At 53.1% G+C, this 24,388-nt stretch overlaps 1 protein-coding gene across 1 annotated transcript in view; it reads right to left on the reverse strand.

Moving 5' to 3' along the window:
- MEGF6 (multiple EGF like domains 6) overlaps nucleotides 1-24,388 on the reverse strand; it is a 104,312-nt gene that overhangs the window by 30,641 nt on the left and 49,283 nt on the right. Inside the window, exon 6 of the mRNA XM_075721539.1 lies at nucleotides 8,914-9,036. Coding sequence (XP_075577654.1) covers nucleotides 8,914-9,036 — 123 coding nt within the window. The remainder of the gene's footprint in view (nucleotides 1-8,913; nucleotides 9,037-24,388) is intronic.

Below are 24,388 nucleotides of genomic sequence, written 5' to 3' on the forward strand. Positions count from 1 at the left end.
TTAACTGGAGATGCGTGCACCTTGCAACCAGCAAGTGGGCAGAGTTTGCCTGCTTAGTTTTACTAGGCAGCAGCTATCCGGGACCACTGACCATATTGCACCCAGGAAAAATTTAGGCTGGAAAACAAAGCAGGGAAGGAGTTTCTGGAGCGGGATTCACAGACTCTGGTAGATAAGCCATCTTGGGGTGATTCCTCCAGAGCAATGGAAGTCTCCTCTGCATGTCTCCTGCACAGCCTACCTACTCCTTAATCGGTGAGCATCTCACACAGAGACTGCTCCAGAGAGGTGCCCCTCACGGGAACTGGGACATCAGCCTTTGAAGTCTGTTCTTCCTCTCAGGAGACACGAACGTGCGTGAAGTGCACAACACGCTGCACATCAAAGCTCCATGGGTGCGAGATGGCTGAAGCATGGCCACGTCTGGGATGGAAACCCAGACCCGGTTTCCGTAAGCAGAATGGTATGACAAGTTTTGGTCTCATGCTTCTGACCTATTTTTTTTAAACTCCCAAATAAACTAACGTGCTGCCTCTGAGCAATCTTATAAGAGAGCTAAAAACATCTCTAATTAAAAACATCTCTCCACAAACTAACACTTCAGGTAATCACAGTGCCCTCAACAACCGCAGGAGTTTTGCTAAGCAGGCGAGTGTGGAAAGCGTATGCTAGTAACAGTCTCCGCTTTTAACGAGGTCTTTGAATCCCAAGGAAAGCTGGGTCCATCAGACACCCCTGCCCAGGGTGCAGAGGAGCCTGCACCGGCTGCCGGCGGGCACCAACGCGTTGCAACAGGCAGGTATGCAGCACTGCTCTGCCGGCGCCTCGTCTGAGTAGTCAAAAGAGTATTTTCTATAGACAAAGTACCGAAAGTAATTTGATTAAGCCTCTCTTGTATTTTAGTGAAAACCAAATATTTGGCACAGGAGGAAAATAAAAGGCAAAGCTGTATAATTCTGGGGTTTTTTTTTTTTTCTGCAAACAGTTTCCGTGCAAAAACTGTGCCTTGACTCAGAGCTGAGGAGCTCTCTCATTTCAAACTTTTAAAAACTAACTTCCCATTGTACATCTCTAATTAACTAAACAACATTTGGGGGGATAAAAGTGTCTTAACAGGGTCGAACTATTGCCATACACAACATACAGCTAGAGCAAGAACTATCAGTTTATGTTAGTTGTGCTGACATTGTTTCCTCTAATCCATTGGGAAGGAAACAACAGAAATACTTGACGTTCCTGAAAAGTTATGGGTCAGAGCTACAGTACTCAAGCTTTAGCAGAGATGGGTGGTCATTTTAAAACATTCTGCTGTTTTAAAGTGTTTAACAACATATATTCAAAAAATATATAAACATAAATAACGCGCTTGTTGCAGTGTTGTTTTTAAAAAGTAAAACAATGCTATCGCCTGCCAAAACATTCCTTCATATGGGAAAAGTACCGGGCCAACGTATAACAAGCCAACACATCTTACGTCTAAAATACCATATGCAGTTATTTGTATGAATTTGCAGTCTAAATAACTGCCCTCCTTGCATACCTCTAAAAGACAACTTTTCAGAGTGGAAAAAAACTAAAGTCCAGGTTCTTCTTTATCACACAAAATTTCAGCAGACAGAAATTGTGTATGCTTGGATACAGCAGACTTTCCCAAAGCATTACTTCTACACACAAGATCAGCACATCTCTCTGGGTTGCACGGGCGCTGAGGCACGATACCCAGCCGATAGCCCGCGGTGGCCGTGTAGCAACGGGGCGTTGCAATGGCAAAGGCTGCTCCTGAACACGCCGGGCACCCACCGCGCGGGACGTGGCGACGCCTGGCCACCGCGAGCGGCTTGAGCAGGGTACGGGCACCGACTAAAAGGACGCACGTTCCCGTCCCAGTGAATCCTCCTCGGCCAAGGCGCTTAAGCACAACCAAGCGCCAGAACCGCTTACGCAGAGCTTAACCGGCGCTGTTTGTGGACCGCTAAGAGAACGCAAAAGGTGCAGCAGCGGGAGCATGGGGGGGGTCTTGCAGAGCGTTTTCTTTCCTCGTGCCTTGCTTTTAGTATAGCTTATGTGCTAGCAAATGTACTCTTCAGGATTAATAACCCCATCTGAGCCTCCCCATTCCGCGATTGCACACGATGACGGAGGGGCCGGCGCACGCTGCTGTCTCAGCCATCGCGGGTGCGTTCCAGACCACTGCGGGTAATGGGAACCAGAAGTCCTTCCCTGCCAAGAGACTCACGCACAGGGAAGAAGTGGCTGGCACCCCTGGCTATACGGCGCTCGTAAGCCTTACAGCACTGGCGGCACACGTGCGACGTAACCAGCAAAGCAATCGCATCCCACGGAGCTGCCCACAGTGCGCTGACTGGCAGGGGTGCTCGTGCAGCACTGCAGTTTGGCTAAGGTATCAACTACTTCAATTTAAGAATCCGGAATAATAAGAGGAAACAAATGAAACGTTAAAACTGGTTTGGGTGTCTTTCCATTAAAGCAAGGGCCTTCTAATTCTGGGTCTCCTTAGCTGGCTTCTGGCAGAGTAACAGCCAGTAGACCTCACTGCTGGCCTTGTTTTAATTACTGCTCTTTTTTTTCTGTTTACAGAACCGCTCTAAAAATATTTCCAATCCCAGATGCTTTTCCTAGCTTAACATTTCTGTGACAACATTGCCAAATCCAGTGTCATCTTGTACATCACACAGCTTTTTGTAATTAAAGCTCAGACAGATTTTCCACAGATGATATTTCATCGTCTGCAAGAGGGATGTTACTTCCATCCCCTCTGTCTGAAGGGAGCACAGTGCTGCTGAAAGATGCTAGCGCCTCAGTTCTGACCCTCTCGGGCCCGGGAAACAGCTAACAAGGATGAAAAGGACATTGTTACTACTGGTTGCACGCGGGAAGCGGGTCGGCAAAGTAGCAGCCTGACACGGGAGCTGATTTATTAGCTGAGCTACCCGAGCTCTGCTCCCTCCCGCTGACCTGCACAAACCGGGAGAGCTGTGCTCGGCCCCCGCAGCTACGCTGCAACCTCCTGGGAGCCGAGCACTGCCCCTCGCTCAGCCCGGGCACCCTTGGCAACTCGGCGTCGTCGGCGTTCGCTCCCTCCGCGTCTCCCCCGCGGCAGAGGCTGGCTCGGCGGCGCTGAAGCCGTGCCCGCGCCTAGCTGCCTTGCGAACCTGGGGCGTAACCCTCGCACGCAGCGATCACGCCTCGCTTGGTTTCCCTCGGGCTCCTCCACTCTAGCTTCACCTCTTTCCCATCCGTATCACCTTTCTCTCAGATCCAAGTAGTCTGCCATCAGGAGCAGCGAGCTAATACTTTAAAAGTAACCGTAAGCAGCTGTATCTAGGATTAAGAGTAACTAGATGAAGACATTCCCTTCTGCGGCGTCACACAAACCCATCGATTCTGAGAAACAGCTGAGAAACGCCCCACTGGAGACAGAAAAGGGCAAATCTAAAGCGTGCGAGTTGTCTGCGCAATGCCTGCAAACCGAAAACCTCTACGAAGTACGGACGGACGAGTACCCTCTGTGCACATGGTGCAAGCCCACGCAAACCTCTATGGCATAGGCCTTCTGTTCACCGTATAAATCGCTGCTATATTTGAGATCTCTTCATCTGAAGTGCTCTTAATATAACTAGGGATACATCATGTAATCCCAAACCGATTTATTCTAACCTCAGACAATTTCCAGAAACATGTCGTGTGTTAATACAGACCATCTCTCTACTCTGCAGGCCAACAAAAGCAATTGGCTCACATTAGATTCTTTGCCTTGGACTGGATTTCATCCCTCTGCTGAAGCAGTGGAGAAGGACCTGAAGATGTCAGCTTCCTGCCTCCTGCCCATGTGGTTCTGATAAAGAAAGAGGTGATTTCAGGACGTTCAACGACTCTCTTTGTTCTGTTTCACTTTCAGTAGAAATGTCTGCCCTTTTCCTCCCTCCCTTCTGTATTAAAATCATCAGTGGCTCGCTATACTTGAACAGCAAAGACGCAGTAAAAGACTCTTGCACAACAGAGCTGCAGATCACCCAAAGCATCGACAAGGGTTGAGACTTGCTGTGGGATGCAGGACGGTGGCTCGAAGCCGGTTTTTGTGCTCTCCTGAGCCACAGCCACCAGAGCGGTGCCGGGTACAAGTTAACCCCGGAGAGCAGCCTCGGCCTCCTCGCTCGCGTAGGCGCATCTCCGGCACGCGGCACGCAGCCCACGGCAGGCTCCTGCCACCCCGCCTTTCTCACGTCAGCCTCAAGCTGAAGGCTTGGCCTTGACCGTAAGCTTTTATTCTGCTCCTGCACCGCAGGAATCACGGCGAGGCTTTTGGGGCCCCTCGCTCCCGTGACCATTGATGGGGCAGTCGTAGCTCTAGCGAAGGAAGAGATCCCGAGGTGCAAGCGTGCGGGGACACCACGGCTCTGCTGTCATCAACCACCCTTAATTTTGACATTTTTTGACATTGCCCTCCAGGCAACGTCGAAGATGAGATTTAAGAACCGCCCCCGTTGGGCTGTGCATAGAGCCAAGCTCTGCTTATTCTGTAGAAGGTACCAACACTGTCAAAGAAAAATGCTTTTAAAGGCAAAACATTTCTTCCAATCCTACAAAACACAAGTGCTAATCTAAACAGCTCTTTATCTGGAACCGCAATACACGTCATACGAAATTGCTTTTAAAGATGCCTAAGTAACTTCTGAAAACCATTGCTGATTTTGCCCTGCATCGTGCCTTGCTTTATCACCTGCAATACTAGCACAAAGGTGCAAACAACTACCAAGGGTGCAAAGCCGTCCAAAGAAAGTAGCAAAAAGATTTTATCCGTCTTCCAGTTCTTTGACCTCTTCGGGAATAAACTAGGCTTCGCCTTTCCATCGCGAGCTTGGACTAATAGTTCAGCCAGAGGGTGGAAAAGGACGCATTGCCCTGAGTCCACCCCCAAGAGCCGAGCTCCTTGCCCAGCCCTGCACTCCCGGGGTTAACAGCCACCAGCCTCCGCAGGGGAATTCTGGAGCTCCCCGCTTCAGGCAGTGCTGCTGATTAATTGAAGCATTTGTGGGTTTTGTGGCGATTGGAAAACATTTAAAGAATTAGATCCATCGTTTTAACTCGGAACTTCGCGGCACTAGTCTTTCCCTGTCTCCAGAATGCTTGCTGGCCAGCAGCTTCCTAAAGCCCATCTCCAGGCTTGACCCAGCTCTGAGCGGCAAGCCCGCCCGCAGCCCTGGCTCCGATCACCAGCAGCGAGTTCCCCTGCCCCTAAGGGCAGAGCAGCTCTGGGGCAGAGCGGGATGGGTGGGGGAGCCTCGCTGGCTCCAGTTCTCTTTATCCCTACCTGATTCCTCTTGTTTAGTGGCAATTTTTTGCTGTTTTAGCAGCACTGAATCTTACCTGTCCAGCAAAATCAGAGGCTATCCTGACCTGAAGAGAAACACAGTTTTTACCAGTTGACCTAATCCCTCAGAACCACGCAGGGAAAAAAAGTCTTGAAGTCAAGTCAGTGCCTGAAACATCACAGGAGTGAAGAAATGTGGCTGAGGTCTTCCTGAGCACAACCCATCACCTCTTGCTACCTTCAGCCCGAGAAAGCGGCCACCAGGCACCGCAACGTCTCCGCCCCGCTTCCTTGCAACGGAGGTTACTTGCCTGGACAAAACACGTGCTCTGAGCCGCTCAGCATCATGCTGCAGCTCTGGCTTTGCCGTATGCCACAACCCAACTCTTCACAGGTACCAACCAACACAACTCTAAGTTCATTACCACGCAGAAGCTCAACTAATTGCACCCACAAAGAGAGGCTACCGTGCCGCCTTTCTACGCAGCGGTCACTCAGCCTCCAAGGCACCGAAGAGCTGCTCCGCTCCTGGGGAGACCCTGCTACGGGTCCCCCCAACACACCCACCGCTTTGATGGGTGTTCACGCTGCTTTCCACCGCTCATTCGTGTTGCTCTGCCTTCCCGTTACAGCTGGTCTCAAGCTCGGCATTCAGTGCTGGGAAAGCACTCCTGAAACACGAAAATTGAAGCGTGAAGGGAGGGCGTGTTGAGTGAGGCCTCCTGCCTTTGCTGCTGCTGCCTGCACACTGCCCGTGCCCCGCCATCGCTGCCTGGTAACTCTTGTCAAGAATGCTGACTTAAAACCCTGCGATTTCCAAGATCAAGTTGGAGCAAAGCCTCTGACTTCACAGTGTAAATATTTACGTAGACAGGGCGCTAAAGGAAAGAACCACTTGCATGTACTTGCGAAAACACCGCAGAAAGCGAGCACACACTCAAGGGCCCGGGATTGCTAGGAGCGATCCACGGAAAGCTGCCCATCCGGACTGCACGCCGCTGCCAGGCTCGCGGGCTCGCCATCCGAGCATCAGCAAAGGCAACGAACGGGAGAACGCATCCCAGGCCAGGCTGGATGGGGCTGTGAGCACCCTGATCTGGTTAAAGCTGTCCCTGCTCGCTGCAGGGGTCTGGGCTGGGTGATCCCTAAAGGTCCCTTCCCACCCAAAGCATTCCGTGATTCTATGATCCCGCTGCAAGGACCCAACCCGGGGCGAGAGCGTCCCCTTGGCAGCCTCCCCGCTGCCAGCAGCCGAAGCGCTGCCCGTGCCTGGGCTCTGCCGTGGGGTGGGCTCGTTCCGCGGGCACGAACAGCCCGTACTGACACACATCGGGGTTGTGTAAACTCACACCGCATCGCGCTGAGCCGCTGTGCACGACTGCTGCCCTGCAGCCAGCGGACGCAGGGCGGGCAGCCGCTGGGCTCCGGCACCGGGAGCTGCCGTACAGAATCCATAGGGGCAGAACTCTGTCCACGAGGCAACGGCATCAAGCGGGGCAGCCGTGGCACGAGGCAGCCTTACGTCTGCGGGCGCAGAGAGCAGCCATAAACACCAGCAGAGCAGCAGCCGCTAAGTCTGTGCTCCGTTCCGAGCTCTTACAAGAAAAATAAGTTTACTTCCAGCCCTCTGCACAACCGGCTTACTAGGTTAGTACCGAGCTATTAAGAAGGCGGGATATATACACACATATACACATGCACATTTCTGTCACAGAAGTGTAAAGAACAAAAGCCACCAGTCCTGAAGCAAGAAAGCCAGATTTTTAGGTCTGCTCTGTGGCTATTTTAGAAACAGTATTGGACAATTAAGTAGCGAGAGTTTTCACCCGCCCTGCCTGGTCTGCATCTACTTTCCGCGTACTTTGTGGATCACGGGGGTACAGGCACCTCTGATCTAAGAGCAGATCCTGCCAGCTCCGCTCCCCAGAGCTTCCAGAAACTGCCCGAGTTACTCCCGTCATAGATCAGGTTTCATGACTAGAGACCCCCTAATTCTGGCAGATGAATTCCAACACTGTGCACATTATGGCAAATACTCGCTCAGAAGTTTAATGCGAAGCAGGTTCGCGGCGCTCGGCGCAAGCAGCATGGAGCAGGGAAGCCCTGCCCGCCTGGATCCCGGCAGAAACGCTCCGCACATCGCAGCCACGCGAGCAGGTAAGCCTGAAGAATGACAGCGAAGGATGGACACTGCTTTTAAACAAAAGATTCCCCCCTATAGTGATCCCTTCTATACTTTCTCTGGAAATTGTTTCACCTTCTGGGGCTGACCCTGCTGAGAACACCAGAGCTTCCCAACGGCTGGCTGATGTTTCATTCTGCGAGGCAGAGGCGGCGGAATCACTCTATACCACACACAAGAGAACTACGTGTTACACAGACAATTATTAGATGACAGACCACATTTACATGCACACAGTAGCAACGCACAGCCATGAACACAAGTTTGCGTCTTTAGCGCTAGAGCAGCGGGCTGGCAGCGCTTGGCTTTTTGCTTTATGTGCGATCCTTTTGCTCCTGGATTTTCCCAGGAAAATACAGGGCACTCGGTGAACTTGCACCTTAAGCGTACGTCTCGCTGCGCTTGCGAGACCGTTGTCACGTAGTGGGGGCAGCTGCGGAAGGATGGGCAGTTTGTGCCGCTCTGGGCACGGTGCGTTCCGCTTCCTTCGATGGCTTTTTTTCTGCTCACATCACCATTCCCAACTGGAACGCACATGCTGACACAGTCATTTTTAGCAAACTCTGGAACGTGACTATATTCTGAGAAAAACAAGCGAATGGCCTTTGTAATACCATCGCCCAGGAATTCTTTCCACTTGTATGAAAATATCCCTCAAAAATGGAAAAATGTGTCAAATAAAGCTGTGAGGGAGAAGTGGTTTAATAAAAACAACAGCAGCAGCAGATGCTGGAAGGCAGACTCCAAGCTCCACCCCGGTGTCTCTGAGCCTCTAGTTTGGGGCAGGCAGACAACAAGATTTCAAGAAATTGGCCCAGAAATCAACTGCAAGCCAGACCTGGCATCTGAATTGTAATGTCTGGACATGCACCATCCAAGCGGACGCGTGACCAACATCCCAGGGAAGAGGGTTTTGAGATTATTATGGCTACAGTGCCATGCACAGCCAAGCTTATTTTCACTTGTCTGTCTCACCTAGTGCCTACCATGCAGACTAGGGCAATAGTTGAGGTAAAAACAAAGGCTGGCTTGAACCTTTTCATAACCTAGTTTATGCATCTGTTCTGAAAATGCCGTACCTGAAACGCCCTCTGTCAAAAGCAGAAGCACCGAAGCACTGGAAGTTACTTCTCCTGAACCAGAATAAACTAAAGAACTGCAAAGAAGTCTAAATTCCACGTATCCATGCTGAAGAACAGCAAACATTAGGAAAGGCGACCAGGATCCTGAGAAACGAAGGAACAGGCAATCCATCCCCGTCATCTCAAATTCCCCGCACAGAGGACGGATGTGGGGGGCTAAGCCAATGCAAGCATTTTGGGCGCAATGCCACGCGTGTACAGGCACAAAAAGGGCTATGAAGAATGAGAGTCCCAAGAAATTGAAAACCGTGACTTACCGATGCAGGTCCTGCCATCCGTGTGCAGGCGAAAGCCTGGCTTGCATTCGCAATAGTAAGACCCAAGGGTGTTCACGCATCTGTGCTGGCAGCCCCCGTTGTGGACCTGGCACTCGTCAACATCTGTGGAAGCAAAGGGACGAGGGAAAAAAATTCAGAGGAGTGGGCACAACGGTATCTGAGCTCAGGACTGTTTATCCTCTTGATCAACTCCAGATTTGAGGAATAAGTGCAGAGGGAACAAGATTGCCATTTCATTATGCTTAATCGGTCAAGCTATTTAAGAAGTTTCAAGGACAAGCATGCAATCAGGGAGGAAAAAAGCATCTCATGTATCAATGGGCATAAACCATCCTTCATGTTGTTCACCTCGCAACAGTCGCTTTTCCCATTTGCTCTAAGATTATGGATTTATTAAAATTTTACACTTCCTTTCTCTTTACGTGTTGAAAGTAGGCTGGGCGAGTCCATTTCTTACTTACGCGCTCCTGCGAACGGTGAGAGTTACACCTAACATTACAGTCTGAAGCGAGGCGGAGCGATCCGAAGCAGCGAAGTTCAACGCCTCGGTGCCACAGCAGCAGACGGTCTCATCCTGCTGAGTCAACCTCGTCCTCTTGCAGCACGGAAGCTGGCTTCCACCAAGCTCAGCCAAGGTGAGAGGCTTTGCCATCACGCTTCTCATCTCGGCGCTTCACAAAGCATTTAACACATTTCACACCATTTACGCCTGGAACTCGCTTGACCTGCTGCTGAAATGCAGCAAAACCTGGGGTATCTGGTGCTAAGCTATGCTCAGAATTGCTCTCCATCATTGGTGACAAGAAAGAAAACGCGTTAATACCTGGAGGAAGTTACTATGATGGAGCAGTTGCGTGACTAGCAAGGATTTGTTCAGAATTATATGGTACTTAAGAACACGATGAAGTTCAACCAGACCCCCAAATACAAAAGGCAGACTACAAATGGTGAGACTGACCACAGCTCCCCAGCCCTCTCCTCCCAGCTCCACGACCTGAGCAAGCCCGGGAGAACCGAGGCAGCCGCTCCTGCAAGAAGGAATCCACTTGGCCAATAAAACTGCGCACATCCATTTCTCTTGGTGAAACTACAGGCCCTCGAACAAAAGACAGTCTCTGAGCCAGAAAAATCTTCTGCCAAGTGCTGAGGGATCTTTCAAGAGCTGAAATGGGAACTAGCCCACAAGTTCTCAGTAAAAAAAATCCTGCTACGTTTGATTATCAAAGCGTCAAACCCAGGGAGACAGACGGCAGCGTGTTGCAGAAAGGGAGATTCATTCCTGTTGCGCAGACCTTAAATTGCCTTTAAGCACTGGGAATAACTTCCAGAACTGAGAAGAAATGTAAAAATGTTTGGAGAGCCCAGCTACACGGTGCTAAGATGTGTATCAGAAACTTGTCAAAGGCAATTTCAAGTTTCTGAGACATAAGACTCCTTCATATGGCTGTAATTAGAAATAATAGGGACGTTTGTGGATACAGCTGTGCAGTGCCCCAATTCCTGCCGTTTGTGTGTGTGTACACGTTTGCGTGCACACCACCTTTCAGAGCAGAAAGGATCAAAGAGCTCTGGTCAGATGGGGGAACCAGATCACATTCACGTGAACAGCAAAAAAGCCAACCAGCGATTCCTTTTTTCAGGGAGGGAAAACTTCAGTAGCTTTGTGTCTATTAGCGTTTCTACGCACCTTCTGCATTTTGTGAGGATGTCTTCAGCACGCACAACTATTTTCTGCCGTTACACAGCGTTGCTGCTACCCGTTACACCTGTCACGCAAGATTTTGCTAGAACAGAAGGCCAAATCCCCAAGCGAGGAGATACCCTGGGGCACGGCTCCGCGCAGGGACTTGCTAGCCAGACCCTTCCGGGGTGCTGCGATGGGGGCAGCCCAGGTACGGAGCCCCCAGCCCGAGGCCTTGACTGTGCGGGCGGGGGTTGAGGAGAAAATCTCTCGAGGCTGCTAAGTATCGGACACAAAGCTCCATCCATCCAGCAGCTTTGTTCCGCAGGCAACGCTCCTAAGCAGTTTCACAGAAACACACATAGATCAAAATAAATGAAGTAACGGGGCTGGGATGATGACTGAGCACAGCAGCGCACGTGGCTCAGAAAGAGCAGGTCTGGGGAGGGCCACGGCGGGCATTCGGGGTACGGGCATGTACCATTTGAGTTTATTTAGGGCACTTGAAGTACCACAAAAAGCTGTTACCGCTGGTTAGATATGAAGCTAAACCATAATTGAGCCACTCGGTTGAGGACACAGCGCTTTGAGATCCGTGCTGTTAATCAGGATTTCAACTCGAATTTGCCGCAAGCAAAACGCACGGTTTCAGTACTGAAGACTTTACGCTGCGTTGTACAAAGCTCCTGACAGTCCTGACAACGCGTGGCTTCTTTTTGCATCCTTGATTCTGCCTGCTACCATGTCACCCGCCTCGGTAGATCTATCAAATCCACCCTATTTATTCAGCCAGAGCCTCCCCGTTCACACTGAACCTCCCCAGCACTTTTAAAGCAGGACGTGATGGAAAGGTTAAACCGGTGAGAGCAGGAGCAGAATTTCTGTGCCCCGGGCTCGGCCCGTTGGCGGGATTCCCATGCACATGGACCGGCAGCAGGCGCGGGAAGCGCGCTCCGGAGGCTGCACGGGCCACCACACACTCCCCGGCAGCTCCCCTGGTGCTGCACAGTGGGGAAAACCGGAGGGCAGAGCCCGCTGGCACAGCGCAGCGGGTCACGCAACAGCAGGGCCACGCAGAGCCACGCTGAGCAGCGAACCAGCACCGTTTCATCCATGACTGTTACTACTAAGATAAAGAAACGTTTCCTCGATGAATCACGGCAGGGTGTTGCCCCTGACTGTGTCTTTGCAAGCCAGCGGTGCAAAAACCTGCTCGAGCTTCGCCCAGCGCCTGCAACCCGCTCCCCTGCCCCAAGCATCGCCCAGCTCCCCGCCTGCTCTGCTAGCCTGCCCTTACCCCATCGCAGCCACGGCTCTCGCAAAGCGCATCGAAAACCACCGGAAGAGGAGAAACGCAACCTTGACCGATGCTGGTGCTAAAATTTAACATTAAATGGCATCCGATTAATTGCCAACAAAATCAGCTAGCAGCAGCAAATGGACAGGGTCAGGGAAGAAGCGGGAAGCGCAGTGGGAACGGCGATGCTTGTTTTACTCAGTGTTTCTGAGCTACACAGCAGTAACAAAAATGTTTGTTTTCTCAGAATACTTTTCATTAGAAGGCTTCTCACTGCTTACAGACTTAAAACCCAAGGACCAGAGCACGTGCAAACGGCCCTCTGCCCTTTCTGTCCTGGCGATGCCCAGCGAACCCCCACTCCTGCCTCCTGCCATGCTGCCGCCACGGCCACGCGAGCCTCGTTCTTCAAAGCTCCCCATGCAGCTCCAGCCCTCATTAACCCCGCCGAAAACGGCAACTCCTGCCGTGCCAGACCGGTGCTCATTCAGTGGACTGTAGAGTCCTTCTCTGGGCATTTTAGCAGGTTTTGGTGTTTTCTCCTTGGTTTTCCCCAGAGACCTGATTTTTAAAGAAAGGCAAATGAGTAGAGTTTTGAGGTGAAACATAAGCTTTAAGCGATGCTCTCCGAAGAGTAACCCAAATCCAAACCAGCTTTTCAGGGAGGGGAAAAAAAAGTGCTGCAGCACCGCTATGGGCAGAATTAGCTATTAATACACAGAATTGGCTCTATTCAGCTCAAGAACAGGAAAACTGGGGTTTGGGAAGATTTTATAGAGAGTAATAAAGTTTTTTGGCCTGAATTTAAATGACTCTTCCACTGCTTCCCTTCAACTCTCATCTGAAACCATAGAGAATTTACCGTCCAAAAAAGTTAGTGATGTGTTGAATAAACTTCTTCCTCTCACCCCATTACTCACACTCAGTAATTATACATCTCTGCTCTAAGCGTCTCTTCTCCCTGCTTTGTATTTTTCACCCTCTCAGTGGCTGTAATTACAGAGGGCTGCCCCACCCCAAAGCCCCCTCTGCCCGTCCCACCTTGGCCTGGGAGAGCGGCCAGTCCTTCCTCGCGCCCCGCTGCATGAACACCCATCACCTTCACCGCGCACGCTTCCCGCGGAACCCGCCACGTCCCGGTTTTCCTTCCGGGGCCTCGCTTATCTCCGCCTGCGGCAACAGAGAGATTTTTGGATGTATGCTACATGACGGTGTGACCAAAATAAAACCTCCCATGCTTCGCACCCCTGACGGGAGGGCAGCAGCAGCATCCCCCAAGAAATCTCAGGTTCGCGTCTTTGGAAATAACGCAACCATGCAATTTGCCAAACCAACTTCAAACTCTGGTACGAGCGCACAGAGAGAAGAGGCAGCTCCTGGGCAGACGCTCTAGCTACTGCCCGGCTCCCTGAAGGAAAGCTTCCAGTTTCTGGTGGGGACCAGCTGCTTTCGGTCCTCGGACTGTGGAGTGCAGTCCAGCCCGCACAAGGCTCGCCAGCCTGGATTCACCCTGGAACAGAAACCGGGAGGCAGCAGGAGCCTCCTCCCGGGGCCAGGACAGAGCATCCCTGCAAAGGGTCATGTTGCCCCCAGTGCACGTCTTGGCAGTACAAAGACCCGAAAATCTACGTGACACTTTGCCTGATGCAGTTTGTGGCACGCTGAGCTATTGGAGAGCTGACAAGATCTGCTTGAAATTCATATGCCAAAGAAAGAAAATTAGAAGCATACAGGCTTCTCTTCCGAGGAGGGTAGCTGACACCGAGCAACCCAGAGCCACGCCAGGACGGAGCACGCCGAGCCCACGTGCCGGGGCGCTCCCGGCATGGATAGGGCTGTGGATCCCGGCCAGAGCCCACTGAGGCAGACACAAAACCCAAACGCAGCGAGAGCCTGGGAGCGGGACTTGGCTTATTGGGCAGGGAAACTCCCCTGCTGCGTAAGGAAACTGGAGTTCATGTCCTCATCCGCAGGGACACGGGGCTCACCTGAGAGCCAGCTGATGCCCTCCTCGGCCTCTTCCCCGAACAGAAACAATCCATCGGACCTCAGACACCGGCTACCTGGACCAACGGGGGCAATGCTGTAATCGCAGGCAGGGAAGAGGAACGCAAGACCCAAAAAAAGAGGAAGGTGCGAGGAGATGTCTGTATTTAAGTGCACTCCCTGACCGCGCACAGGTCTTCATGAAGAAATACTGAGATTTCTTCAAATAAATACTGTGAGTTCTTCAAAGAAGAACTCCGTGTCAGAGCAAAGAAAGCGGCAACAGCAGCTCTGCAAATTACTGCAAATTTGGTACAGAGGCAATTTATCTCCTCTGAAAGGCTGAGGAGGAGGAGACGGATCCCAGCTGGAAGCGCAGGCGGTAGATACGCTGCTAAGGTTTGCTCTATCTGGCCAAACAGCAGTGCCAGGCTTTAATCCCTGCGGCAATTAGCCTGGATTACAGAGCAGGGCTGCAGGGAAAAGGTTAATTAAAATCTGTCAAGATGAGCACGTGTAGGACTTTATCTCGCCGGTACCAGTTTGTCGAAGCTAATTCAGCAATTTTCAGAAGTAAAGAGACTGGAAGGAGACGAACCAACAGAGCGGCACGCTGGACGGCCGAAGCCGAACGCTCCTGGGTGGAGGAGCACGGTGTTACCGCTGCTGCCCCGCACTACAGACACGGATTAGAAACTCAGGGCACAGAACGGTGCCGGGATGCATTAGAAGGAAAAACCCTTATGCGTTACTTTGTCTCTTGCACGTACTGCACAGCCCCTAGCACGAATAGCCTGGAGACATCGGAGGCCCCGTCATTCCACGCTCCCCTTGGAGACCGTGCAGACAGGACTTGGCAATGGCAAGGTCCAGCAGCGCGAGGAAGACACAGGAGAGGACGAGGCCTTATCTCTGCTAACGCGGAAGCCTTTCCCTCCTCCGGGATGAGGGCGAGGAAGAACGGTGCCTGCCTCAGGCTGGTCTCAGCTTGGAATCCGAGCGACTCACACGAGGAAAGAAGAAAGGTCATTTGGGGTGGTCAAAAAGCCTCCGCACCCTCAGTTTTCATCTTTTTGCAAAAGTGTCATTTGGGAAAGCCTTGAAGGCTCTTAAAGAGCCCCGCAGAGTGATTCGGGCTGGCATTCCTCCCGCTGCAGCCTCTCCGAGACAGGCGGGCGATGCCCGTAGCTTTCCCACGCTCCCCGTGCCATCCTCAACAGCAGCAGTTTCCAAAGGCACTTCGGGAAGGGGTGCATTGGTTTTACAATAATCTGATGAAGGGAAAATGGATCAGGGAGCCGTTTTGCCTCGGTCGCTTGCTTTGTCCTGAGCTCACCTTTTTTGCCTTCCAGCACAGCAGCTGGGAGAGTCGCCCAGCTCTCATTTGTGCTTGCATTTCTGTCTCTGGATGGTGCTGATAATTAGGTATTACTCAGAGCGGGGCAGAGGTGCACGTAACAACAAGCAGGCAGCCTGCTCTTGACTTGCTGCTACACTCAGCCTCTCAAACCTTCTTTCGGAGCTTTGTTTTACCCCAGTTCTCCATGCAGGACGTCATTTTGACTGGGAGACGTCCCTGCGCAGGGGCACGTCGGCTGGGTTCCTGCGCCGCGCTCTGGAAGCCAACCACACCCAGGTAAACACAGACACGTACCCGGCAATGGCAATGGTACCGACTGATGGAAACGCGCGTCGCTCCTGAAGGAGCTCACAGGCTAATGGAAACCGTATAATCAAACAAAAGCGACCAGCTACGCTCTGCGCTGTTTTCTGACGTGTTTCAGAGGATCAGACAGAATACCAAGGTACCGGGTCTACTTCCCTGTGACGATTTAATGCAAGTCCCCAGCAGCGCACAATGATCCCTCCCGTAGAGGTTAGCTGTATAAGGGCATAATCCATAGCATTGCAATTAGCTGCTCTGCGCCAGCACAAGGATCCAACGGAGCGCTGTTTGTACACAGAACGTGTTTTAAGGCACTCAAGGCCGCAAGGAAACGTACACCACTATTACACAAAACGCCTCTTCACGCAATCAAAGTGCCGATGAAACGCATATACCGCAGTGCATGGTGCTTGCTTCGCTTTTGCAGCTGGCTGGCGGAAGAAACACATCTGCAGAGAAGTGCGCGCCGCCCGGACTGGCAAATGGGAACGCGCTTCAAGTCAACCAGTGCACGGTACCGCAAAAATCGTATGATCAAGAGACCGTCTGCTACTACTTGTCGAAGAGAAGCCCCAGCAGCAAAGGAAAAATCAACCAAAAGCACAGTAGTATCGAGTTTAGGATGAGCAACGCATCTACGGCTGTCTCCTCTGCCTTGCCGCCTGCGAGCGCGATGCGAGCTCCTGCTGTCCGACCGCGGCCGCGCACCTTGGGGTATCTACCTGCATGCCGGTGGGCGAAGCGCTGCAGAACGAGGGGGGCACACCTTCGGGGAGCTTCCCCCCACCACCTCCTGAGGCCCTCCTCGCATCCAAAGCCCAAAATTAAGTTCCCTGAAAAATTACCTCGTTTCTCATATCCGCGCCCGCAACGCAAGGTCCAGAGAGCGCCTGTGGCGGTGCAGGGGAAAGACAGCAGCTGCGAGCGCTCCCGGGGGATTCGAGGCCAAACCCCAGCGCTCTGCTAGTGCACGTCAGCGACTTGCACCGAAAATGCTCGTCCTGCCGGAGGAGAGAACCAAGGCCCTCACCCGAGTCAGCCTTCAGCCCTCCGTCTGCTGGTTCCGTCAAAGGTACCATTCGGAGGAAAGGTGGTTCATGCTGCAACATGCCAAAAATTCACTTGTTTTCAGAGATGGAAAGAAGAGTATTTTTTTCTTGTCTTTTTTTTGTTCTCGGCTGGGTGGGCCTGAAGGCTGCGGTGGGTTGGATTGAGTTTGTTTTATTTTGTAATCTGCACCTACCTCTTTGTAAACTATGTAAGAATATTAGACAGAACTTCTCGGAGGAAAGACTATTAAGCTTATCTGCCGGATTTTGGCGTGCAAATGGCTGGATATTCACCCCTTTTCTGAAGATGAAACAAAGCAGGCTCCTGGAAAAAGAGGCTTAGATCACACACTTTTCAGTGGATACGTTACTTTTCTCCCCAAGTTCAGAGCACTTGCAAGAGTAGCCAAAAGGCCTAGGTGAAGGTGCTTTGCTTCTCTGCTTGAAGCTTTAAACGACATTCTTCCCGAACATGAGAAAAACCCCTCAGCCTTGCAGACTGAGAGATGCCTCACACGACCGTCAGGATACCCAAAGCATTCTATGATTCTGTGATTCTACGATACAGCCACGAGCGTGCACGGAGCTTCCCATCTGCAGAGCTGAGATAAGCAGAATCGGGACCAGGCGAATTACGCGGCAGGGAAGGGAAGGCTGGAGGTTTATGTTCCAGACACAAAGCTGGATCTCAGGAGCTTGTCTTGGAGAACTCGTATGAGCTAATGTAGTTGGAGACAGCAAAGGCAATCTGAGTTTGAGACAAACATCGGCTCTATAAATAACAAAACAGCAACTCACCCCATTTCCAAAGGTCTGGCGCATCTCACAAATATACTGATATCATTTTATAACCTACTGCTTAGGGCATTTATTTATTAGGATTATCTCATGATGAGATAATGCATTCCTTGATGTCTACATTACCCACAAGCGTCCAAAGTCTTTAGTGAACTTCACATATCCTCCATTATTTCCTAAATCCTCAGGCAGCCGCAAACTTTATCTGCCGCTAAGTCAGCTGAAGGCACAAAGAAGCAGCAGCAGGTGTGTGCACTCGCAGCCCTTCCACCTTGCTCAGCGTCCCCATCCACCATCACATGTAAGCTGGCACACGTAAATGTTCAATAAAAGATGCTGGGAGGTGACAAAAAAGTATTTATTGCCTCCTTGCAGTGCCTGACACAGCGTGGCAGAAAGCGCAAGTCTCATCAAACAAACAAACAAAAGCTGACCTAGCGAGGACCGGGACAAACTGCCTATTTTGCTCCTTGCTGACGGGGAAATGCACCCATGGAAGTTGGTCATTTGCCTTCTGGTATGCTGGAATCTCCAGCTACTGTTAGCAGACACCATCTGGGAACGCTTCTGACTTTCCGAAGGGATGATAAACCACTGGGGTACCATCGCCAGAAGGTACAACGGGAGCAGGGAGCGACTCCGTCCCCTCCACCTGCTCCGTGGGAAACGCGGGCCGGGCCAGCGCTATCTGCCACAGCAACAGGCTTGAGACACCTGTGTGGGAATTTGCTTCTGACGGAGGCTGGCGAGCCTGAACGTTTCAGCGCAGGGACGTAACCTGCGTGACGGGGCTCGTCTGACTGCATCCACCAGCTATAGCCCACGCGCTCCCCAGCTCCTGGCTCCGGTCGCTGCTGCCGGAGGATTCCCCTCGCGCACAAAACGACCCCGAGCAGCACCGAGCTCCGTCCTTTGCAAGACTCCACGGTACAATACTCAGGCGAGCCAGACAAGCGCAGATGGTCTCGCTGAAAGGCAGACTTTTTTCACGATAAAGCAGCGTCGTATTTCATTTATTGTCCTGGACCGGGGTGAGATCCTTTGGAACCGAGGAAAAAACGAAGCAACGTACCCTAACAAAACGCGTACATTTGGTTTTTAAAGGAGCATTGCGCAGCAGCTGTCTTTAACCAAGCCGCATCGCTGCACAGCAACCGATGGAAAGAAAGAAGAGTTTCTTTCCCCCTCTGCCAGAAGCGACTTCTCAGCAACGCATCCGCCGAAGGCAGACCGTGCCCGTAAGAGCGCGAAGCGGCGACATGCGCGCGGGCAGAGGCGCAGCCAGGTCACCGCTTTGTGACCTTCGCCACCGGCCCGCGGCTCCCACCTGGCAGCCCGGTTATCTCCCGCCGCAGCGGCGGCGAAAGCGCTCGGCTCGCCCCGCAACCGAGGGCGGGAGCCCCGGCGAAGACGCCGCGCCCGGCTACGTACCTGGCCTCAGCTCGGCGGGGCCCGCTGCGTGCCCCGCGCGCCCCAGGTAGCAGGGGTAGCAGCTTCTCCACAGGTAGTGGTAGTGACTGCCGGCCGCGCGCGGCGGGGCACCCAAAAGGGCGACGCAGCAGAGCAGCACCCAGAGCCGCCGCTCCTGCCCCATGACGGGAGCTGGAGGCAGCCGGAGGGAGGGCAGCCCCCCCCCCCGCCCCCAGCGCCGCCGCCCGCTGCAGACCGAGCGGTGCCGAGCTGCAGCTGCCGGGGAAAACCGCGGAGCAGCCCCGAGGCGCCGGGCAGCGCGGCGGGGCCGGGGCCGGGGCCGGGGCGGGCGGGGGCGGGCGGTCCCTCCCCGCCCCGCCCCCGCAGGTGAAAGCGGGGCCGGGAGGAGCCCGGGGCCCCCGGGGAGCGCTGCACCCCCCGAGGAGCCCTGCACCCCCCGGCATGGCCCCTGCACCCCCCGGGGAGCTCTGCACCGCCGGGAGGACCCCTGCACGCCCCGGGGAGCCCTGCACGTCCCGGCACGGCCCCTGCACTGCCTGGAGGACCCCTGCACCCCCGACGCCGCCCCTGCACCCCCCGAGGACCCCTGCACCCCCCGGCACGGCCCCTGCACCCCCCGAGGAGCCCTGCACCCTCGGCCGGAGCCCTGCACCCCCCGGGGAGCCCTGCACCCCCCGGCACGGCCCCTGCACTGCCGGGAGGACCCCTGCACCCCCTGGCACAGCCCCTGCACCCCCCGGGAGCACTGCACCCCCTGGCACAGCCCCTGCACTGCCGGGATGACCCCTGCACCCCCAGCACAGCCCCTGCACCCCCTGACATGGCCCCTGCAACCCCCAATACAGCCCATGCACCCCCCAAAGAACCCTGCACCCCTCGACATGGCCCCTGCACCCCCCAAGGACCCCTGCACCCCCCGGCAGGAGCTCTGCACCCCCTGACACGGCCCCTGCACACCTCGACACTACCCCTGCACCCCCCAGCATGGCCCCTGCATCCCAGGAGGAGCCCTGGGCCCCCCAGGGAGCCCTGCACCCCCTGACATGGCCCCTGCACCCCCTGACACAGCACATCCCTCAGGAGCAGCCCCGGGGCTTTGGCGACCACCATCCTTGGGGAGCACAGGGTGGGCTTTCCCGATCCTGGGCTTTCCCGACCCGAGGCTTGGAAGGCAGCTCAGACACTGCTGGGCACCGGGGAGCAAAATGCCCTGGATGCTGTCGGGGACGGGTGGACAGACAGACAGCTTCTGCAGCAGCAGGGCCCCGGTGCAGCAGAGCAGCGGGAGCCCGGCGCTGTCCCCACGCACACACGTGGAACGAGGTGACCCGCCAGAGGCGAAGGACCCGCTGCGGCACCCGCCTGTGCAGCCGCTGGGCACGCGGCCGAAACTCGAGCAGAACCTTCGCCATAAAACAAAGCCCGGATTTGCCCAAAATACGTCTGGTGAGAGATCAAAGGCGGTCGTCGCTGGCCAGGCTCTCCCACAGCACCCGAGAGCACCCTGCATTGCTTTGCCCGCAGGGAGCTCGGCCACAGCTGCTGGGGGAGGCGGAGGGCGAGCGGAGCCGCACGCGAGGCCACCGAGCCTCCTCTCCCTGGCTAGTGACTGCCGCGAGTGGCCAGTGCCGGCCCAAGCACAAGGCTGTGTGTGCAGGCTGGTAAAATCCAGCTCCTCCACAGAAAAGCAAGGGCCTCACGAGTCCTTAACCGATGGCCGAAAGGGAGTTCCCCCTTAAACCTTCGCTGGGCTTTTCTTAAAGTAAGGAAAAAAAGAAACCTTCATCAACACGTTTAAGCTCAAACGAGGAGCGGCCACGGTGGCTAGTCCAAAGAAAACCGTAGCATTCCCGTCTCCTCTAAGACAGAGCCGAGAATTTTATTTTACCTTTCTCATTAAACAAGAAGTAAGACTAGCTCGTTGGATTTTCCAGAGGCAAGCTCAAAAACCTCATTTGACTTTCTGGAATGTTTTGAAACAATGCGCTTGCAGGGTTGAGCCGGGGGGAGAGCAGGGCCTGCTACTTTGAGATGTTTTAGCAGTATTATTTGGCTGTAGTAAAATTCCAAATTAAAACTTGTGGTTTAGACTGCAATGAATAGCATTCCGTGAAAATTTTTGAAACACAGAGAGAAGCTGAATCCAGGAAGAAAATAACAATTTAAGGCTATTGCCGCGGCGGTTTCCAAAGGAAGGTGGACTCCAGTCACGAGTCCCCTTTGCGGATCGTTCCAAGCAAGAGCAGCTTCCTAACATTTCGTGGCGCGCTTCAGCTCATCTTAATATTGACCCGTTGCAACAGTCCACATGCTTCTCATTAATATTTTGAGTTTAACAAAAATATCTGCCCCAAAAATGTGTCGGTTGCTTTGTGGAAAAAAAATGTAACCTTTCCAAAAGATGCTGCAAATTTTTAGAAACAGCCTGCAGAAGGAAAACCAGCGCAAGCTGGTGCCGTGCCACCGCCCGCCAGCGGTTTAGCACGCGCCTCCCTCGCGCTGCCTGGTACGTCCACCCGAGTCCCCCGAGGAGGTGCTCAGCCCTCGGGGAGAGGATGCGGGGCAGGAGGAGGGGAAATGCTGGAGGGGGATTACCGAGAGGCACCCGAAATTACTCCTGCACCCCCCGAGTCCCGCGATGAACCGTCGCCCCGTCGCATTGCTTCCCAACACGCCTCCGCGCAGGCGGTCACGTGCTGCCGTCCTGCTGGAAGCCACTTTTAGATTTACCGAATGCTTCACCCATTTACAAACACCACAGTGCCAGACACGATGAATTTTCATCGCTGGCCCGGGTCGGTTCCTTGGGAATACTCCCTCTGGGCAGCGACATTTAAGCCATTACAATGGCTAGCGTTGACACTTTTCCTGCAAATGTTTCCAGTAGTGTTGACATACAAAAAGGAATGTTGCCACAGAGCTGTGACAAACGGTTTAGACCGACTTCCTCAGTTCAGTAATGTTATGAGGACATTGTCTATATTAAATTATCCTTGCCTGGAACGCAGATGAATCACAGCAAGTGCAGCTCTCCAAGTGACTCCCCGACTCCACAAGCACCAACCGGAGGGACCTTTCCGCTGGCTCCACGACCTGGAAATTCCCCCTACCCGGGCATCTGCAGCTCGCGACAGAGAGCCCTCGCTCCTGGCCCTGCAGAAACAAACGCTAGCACAGCCGCTGATGCTCAACAAATTACGTGACAAACTTGTTCAATCTCTTATTTTCTTAGCCTACTGAAAAAAAAAAAAAAAACAAAAAACCACGATGAGAGGCTCAGACTTTTCCGAACGGCTCTGCGGTATAACACACGTATCAAAAGTACATCAGGCTTGAACATAAACTGGATCCTGCTTATGTCATAAGTTATGCTTGGCCAGGTTTGAGCCAGCTCGAGCTTCCCTGTCACCTAATTTACTTCAGCTGATTAAGTACTAAGAGGTGGTTCGAGTACAGCAACACATTACCATCGGCAGCAAATTGTTCCTGCTGCCTGTGGAATGAGCTAGGAGAGCATTAACGTCTCCCTGAAGAACAGAGGGGTGCTTCCAACAGGGACCGAGCTGGACCGAACCCGGAACTCTCATGGACGCGCATTCAGGTTCAGGCGTAGCATTAACAACTTCTCGGAAGGACCCAAACAAGTTACAGCCGCCGATGCGGTACTTTGCAGCTCCGCGGCGTGCACGGTCCTGGGGTTAATTTGTCCCTGCGCAGATGCAGGTCAACCAGCTTAGGTAAATGTGAGCACTTGAGTCTTCCTCCAAAAATTACCCAAACCCTGAAGCAAGGTTCTTCTGACATTTGAAAAAGGATTCTACGGTTAAAAGGGAATAGCTGAATGGAGAATATGAAAGCAGTGCAGAAAAATGCAAGAGGTGAAACACGGCAGGGGAGCCGCGAGGAAGAGGCTGAGGCCCGGGGTTTGTGATCCTGGGGTCAGCGCCGGGCGAGCCACCCCCTCGCGTGGCGCCCGGCTGCCTGCGGACGCGAGCGGCGCAAGAGCGTTTACAGCTGCTGGCTCGCGTACCCCCGCGCAGCGGAGGGGTGAGCAGTGGCTGCGCGCTTAACGATTCCTGCCTCAGCGTCCTTCACCCTCCCGTGGGAGACATCTTACCTGCCTTGGGTTAGCTTGCCACCCCCAGACACCCAGGGCTACCGTGGGCAAGGTTTTCGACTTACTCATCAATTTTAACCAAAGACGACACCACAGGAATAGCTTCGAGGAAGAAATGGGAATGAGTGCAAACTGGAAAAGCTAAGAGCTTTTAGTTTTTCCAGCTGCAGAGTTTGAACTCCCTCTTCCAGTCGGGAGTTGGCTTGTTTCAAATGAGCCATCGAGCCCTCCTTAATCCATTTCAAAGGGCATTTAAAGAGGGGAAAATTCCCATAGCATGGTGTTCTGTAATGGCACCGGGGTACTGGTACATGCTAGTTCCCTGAGCTCCTCATCAAGCTAAGGCTTGTCTGGCAGGAATCCCAAGGTAATCTGCTCAAAGGGTTTTGGAAGCTGAAAGAGGAAGGTTCACCACCTGCGGTTAAAGGCTAGCCCAAAACACAGGCTACCCCTCTAACAGAGGATTGCGGTTCAGCGAGTTCACTCCCCGCTTAGCGTTTCAGCCGAGGTCAGGGAGAGCTGGGCATCACCTGCATCCATCTGTCTACGTTGAGAGGAACTTCAAATTCCAGGCTGCTTAGCCGTGATGTCTTGACTCCGCAGATGAGCAGCTCGGCGCTCTGACGTCGTGCCGTGCTGTAACGCTGGCTGATGAAGGGTCGGATAAACAAACAGCGCAGGAAATTTAACGCATACCAGTCACGGGCTGCACGCTGAAATGTATTCCAGACAGATTTCTGAACCCTTCTACGTGTGCGTAAGGAAAATGCTAGCTGGCAATTAAATGAGCAGAGACCCCCTGTGTTTATTACACACAGTCCAGCTAAAATGTGAATTTTTGTTTAAATTTGGAGCTAATGCACTTGTCCTAAGAAGTCTATGAAAAGCTCAAATACACTTCTTGATGTGAAGTGGCGCTTCGAAGGATAAAATAAAGGACAGTTTGTGAGAATCATATCTTAGAGGTTTGGTTTATGACGCTTTCTAAGAGCTCTACCCACTGCATACCTGGCTGAGCTCTCTCCATCACACCGATCACTGGTGCAGAACCCCATGCGTACCGACTCTTCCAAAAGTGTGTGCAAGGGCCCTGGTTTTCTGCAAAACCTCCTACAGCAAAACAAGAAATCTGGAGGTGAAGAATGACTTAGTAGCACTGCAGAAATGAGCTCCTCTCCCTGGGGTGTAACTTAAACCCGAACTGATGGTGGCCAATGGATTTAGAAAAGGGGCTTCCACGTCTTTCAAGTCCCTGACATTATCATGTAACATTCTGTAGTGGAACCTCAAGAAGATGTTCAAGCAGCACTTGAGCTCCCCTAGAATTTGTCATACCTCAAAAATTGTTGTAAAAAAGAAAACCAGTTGGTTTCCTGCAAAAAACCCAACACACAATGTCCCCAAACCACTCTACGGACAGCTCTTCCAC

The sequence above is a fragment of the Pelecanus crispus genome, chromosome 15 (assembly GCF_030463565.1).
Source record: "Pelecanus crispus isolate bPelCri1 chromosome 15, bPelCri1.pri, whole genome shotgun sequence".
Taxonomy (NCBI): domain Eukaryota; kingdom Metazoa; phylum Chordata; class Aves; order Pelecaniformes; family Pelecanidae; genus Pelecanus; species Pelecanus crispus.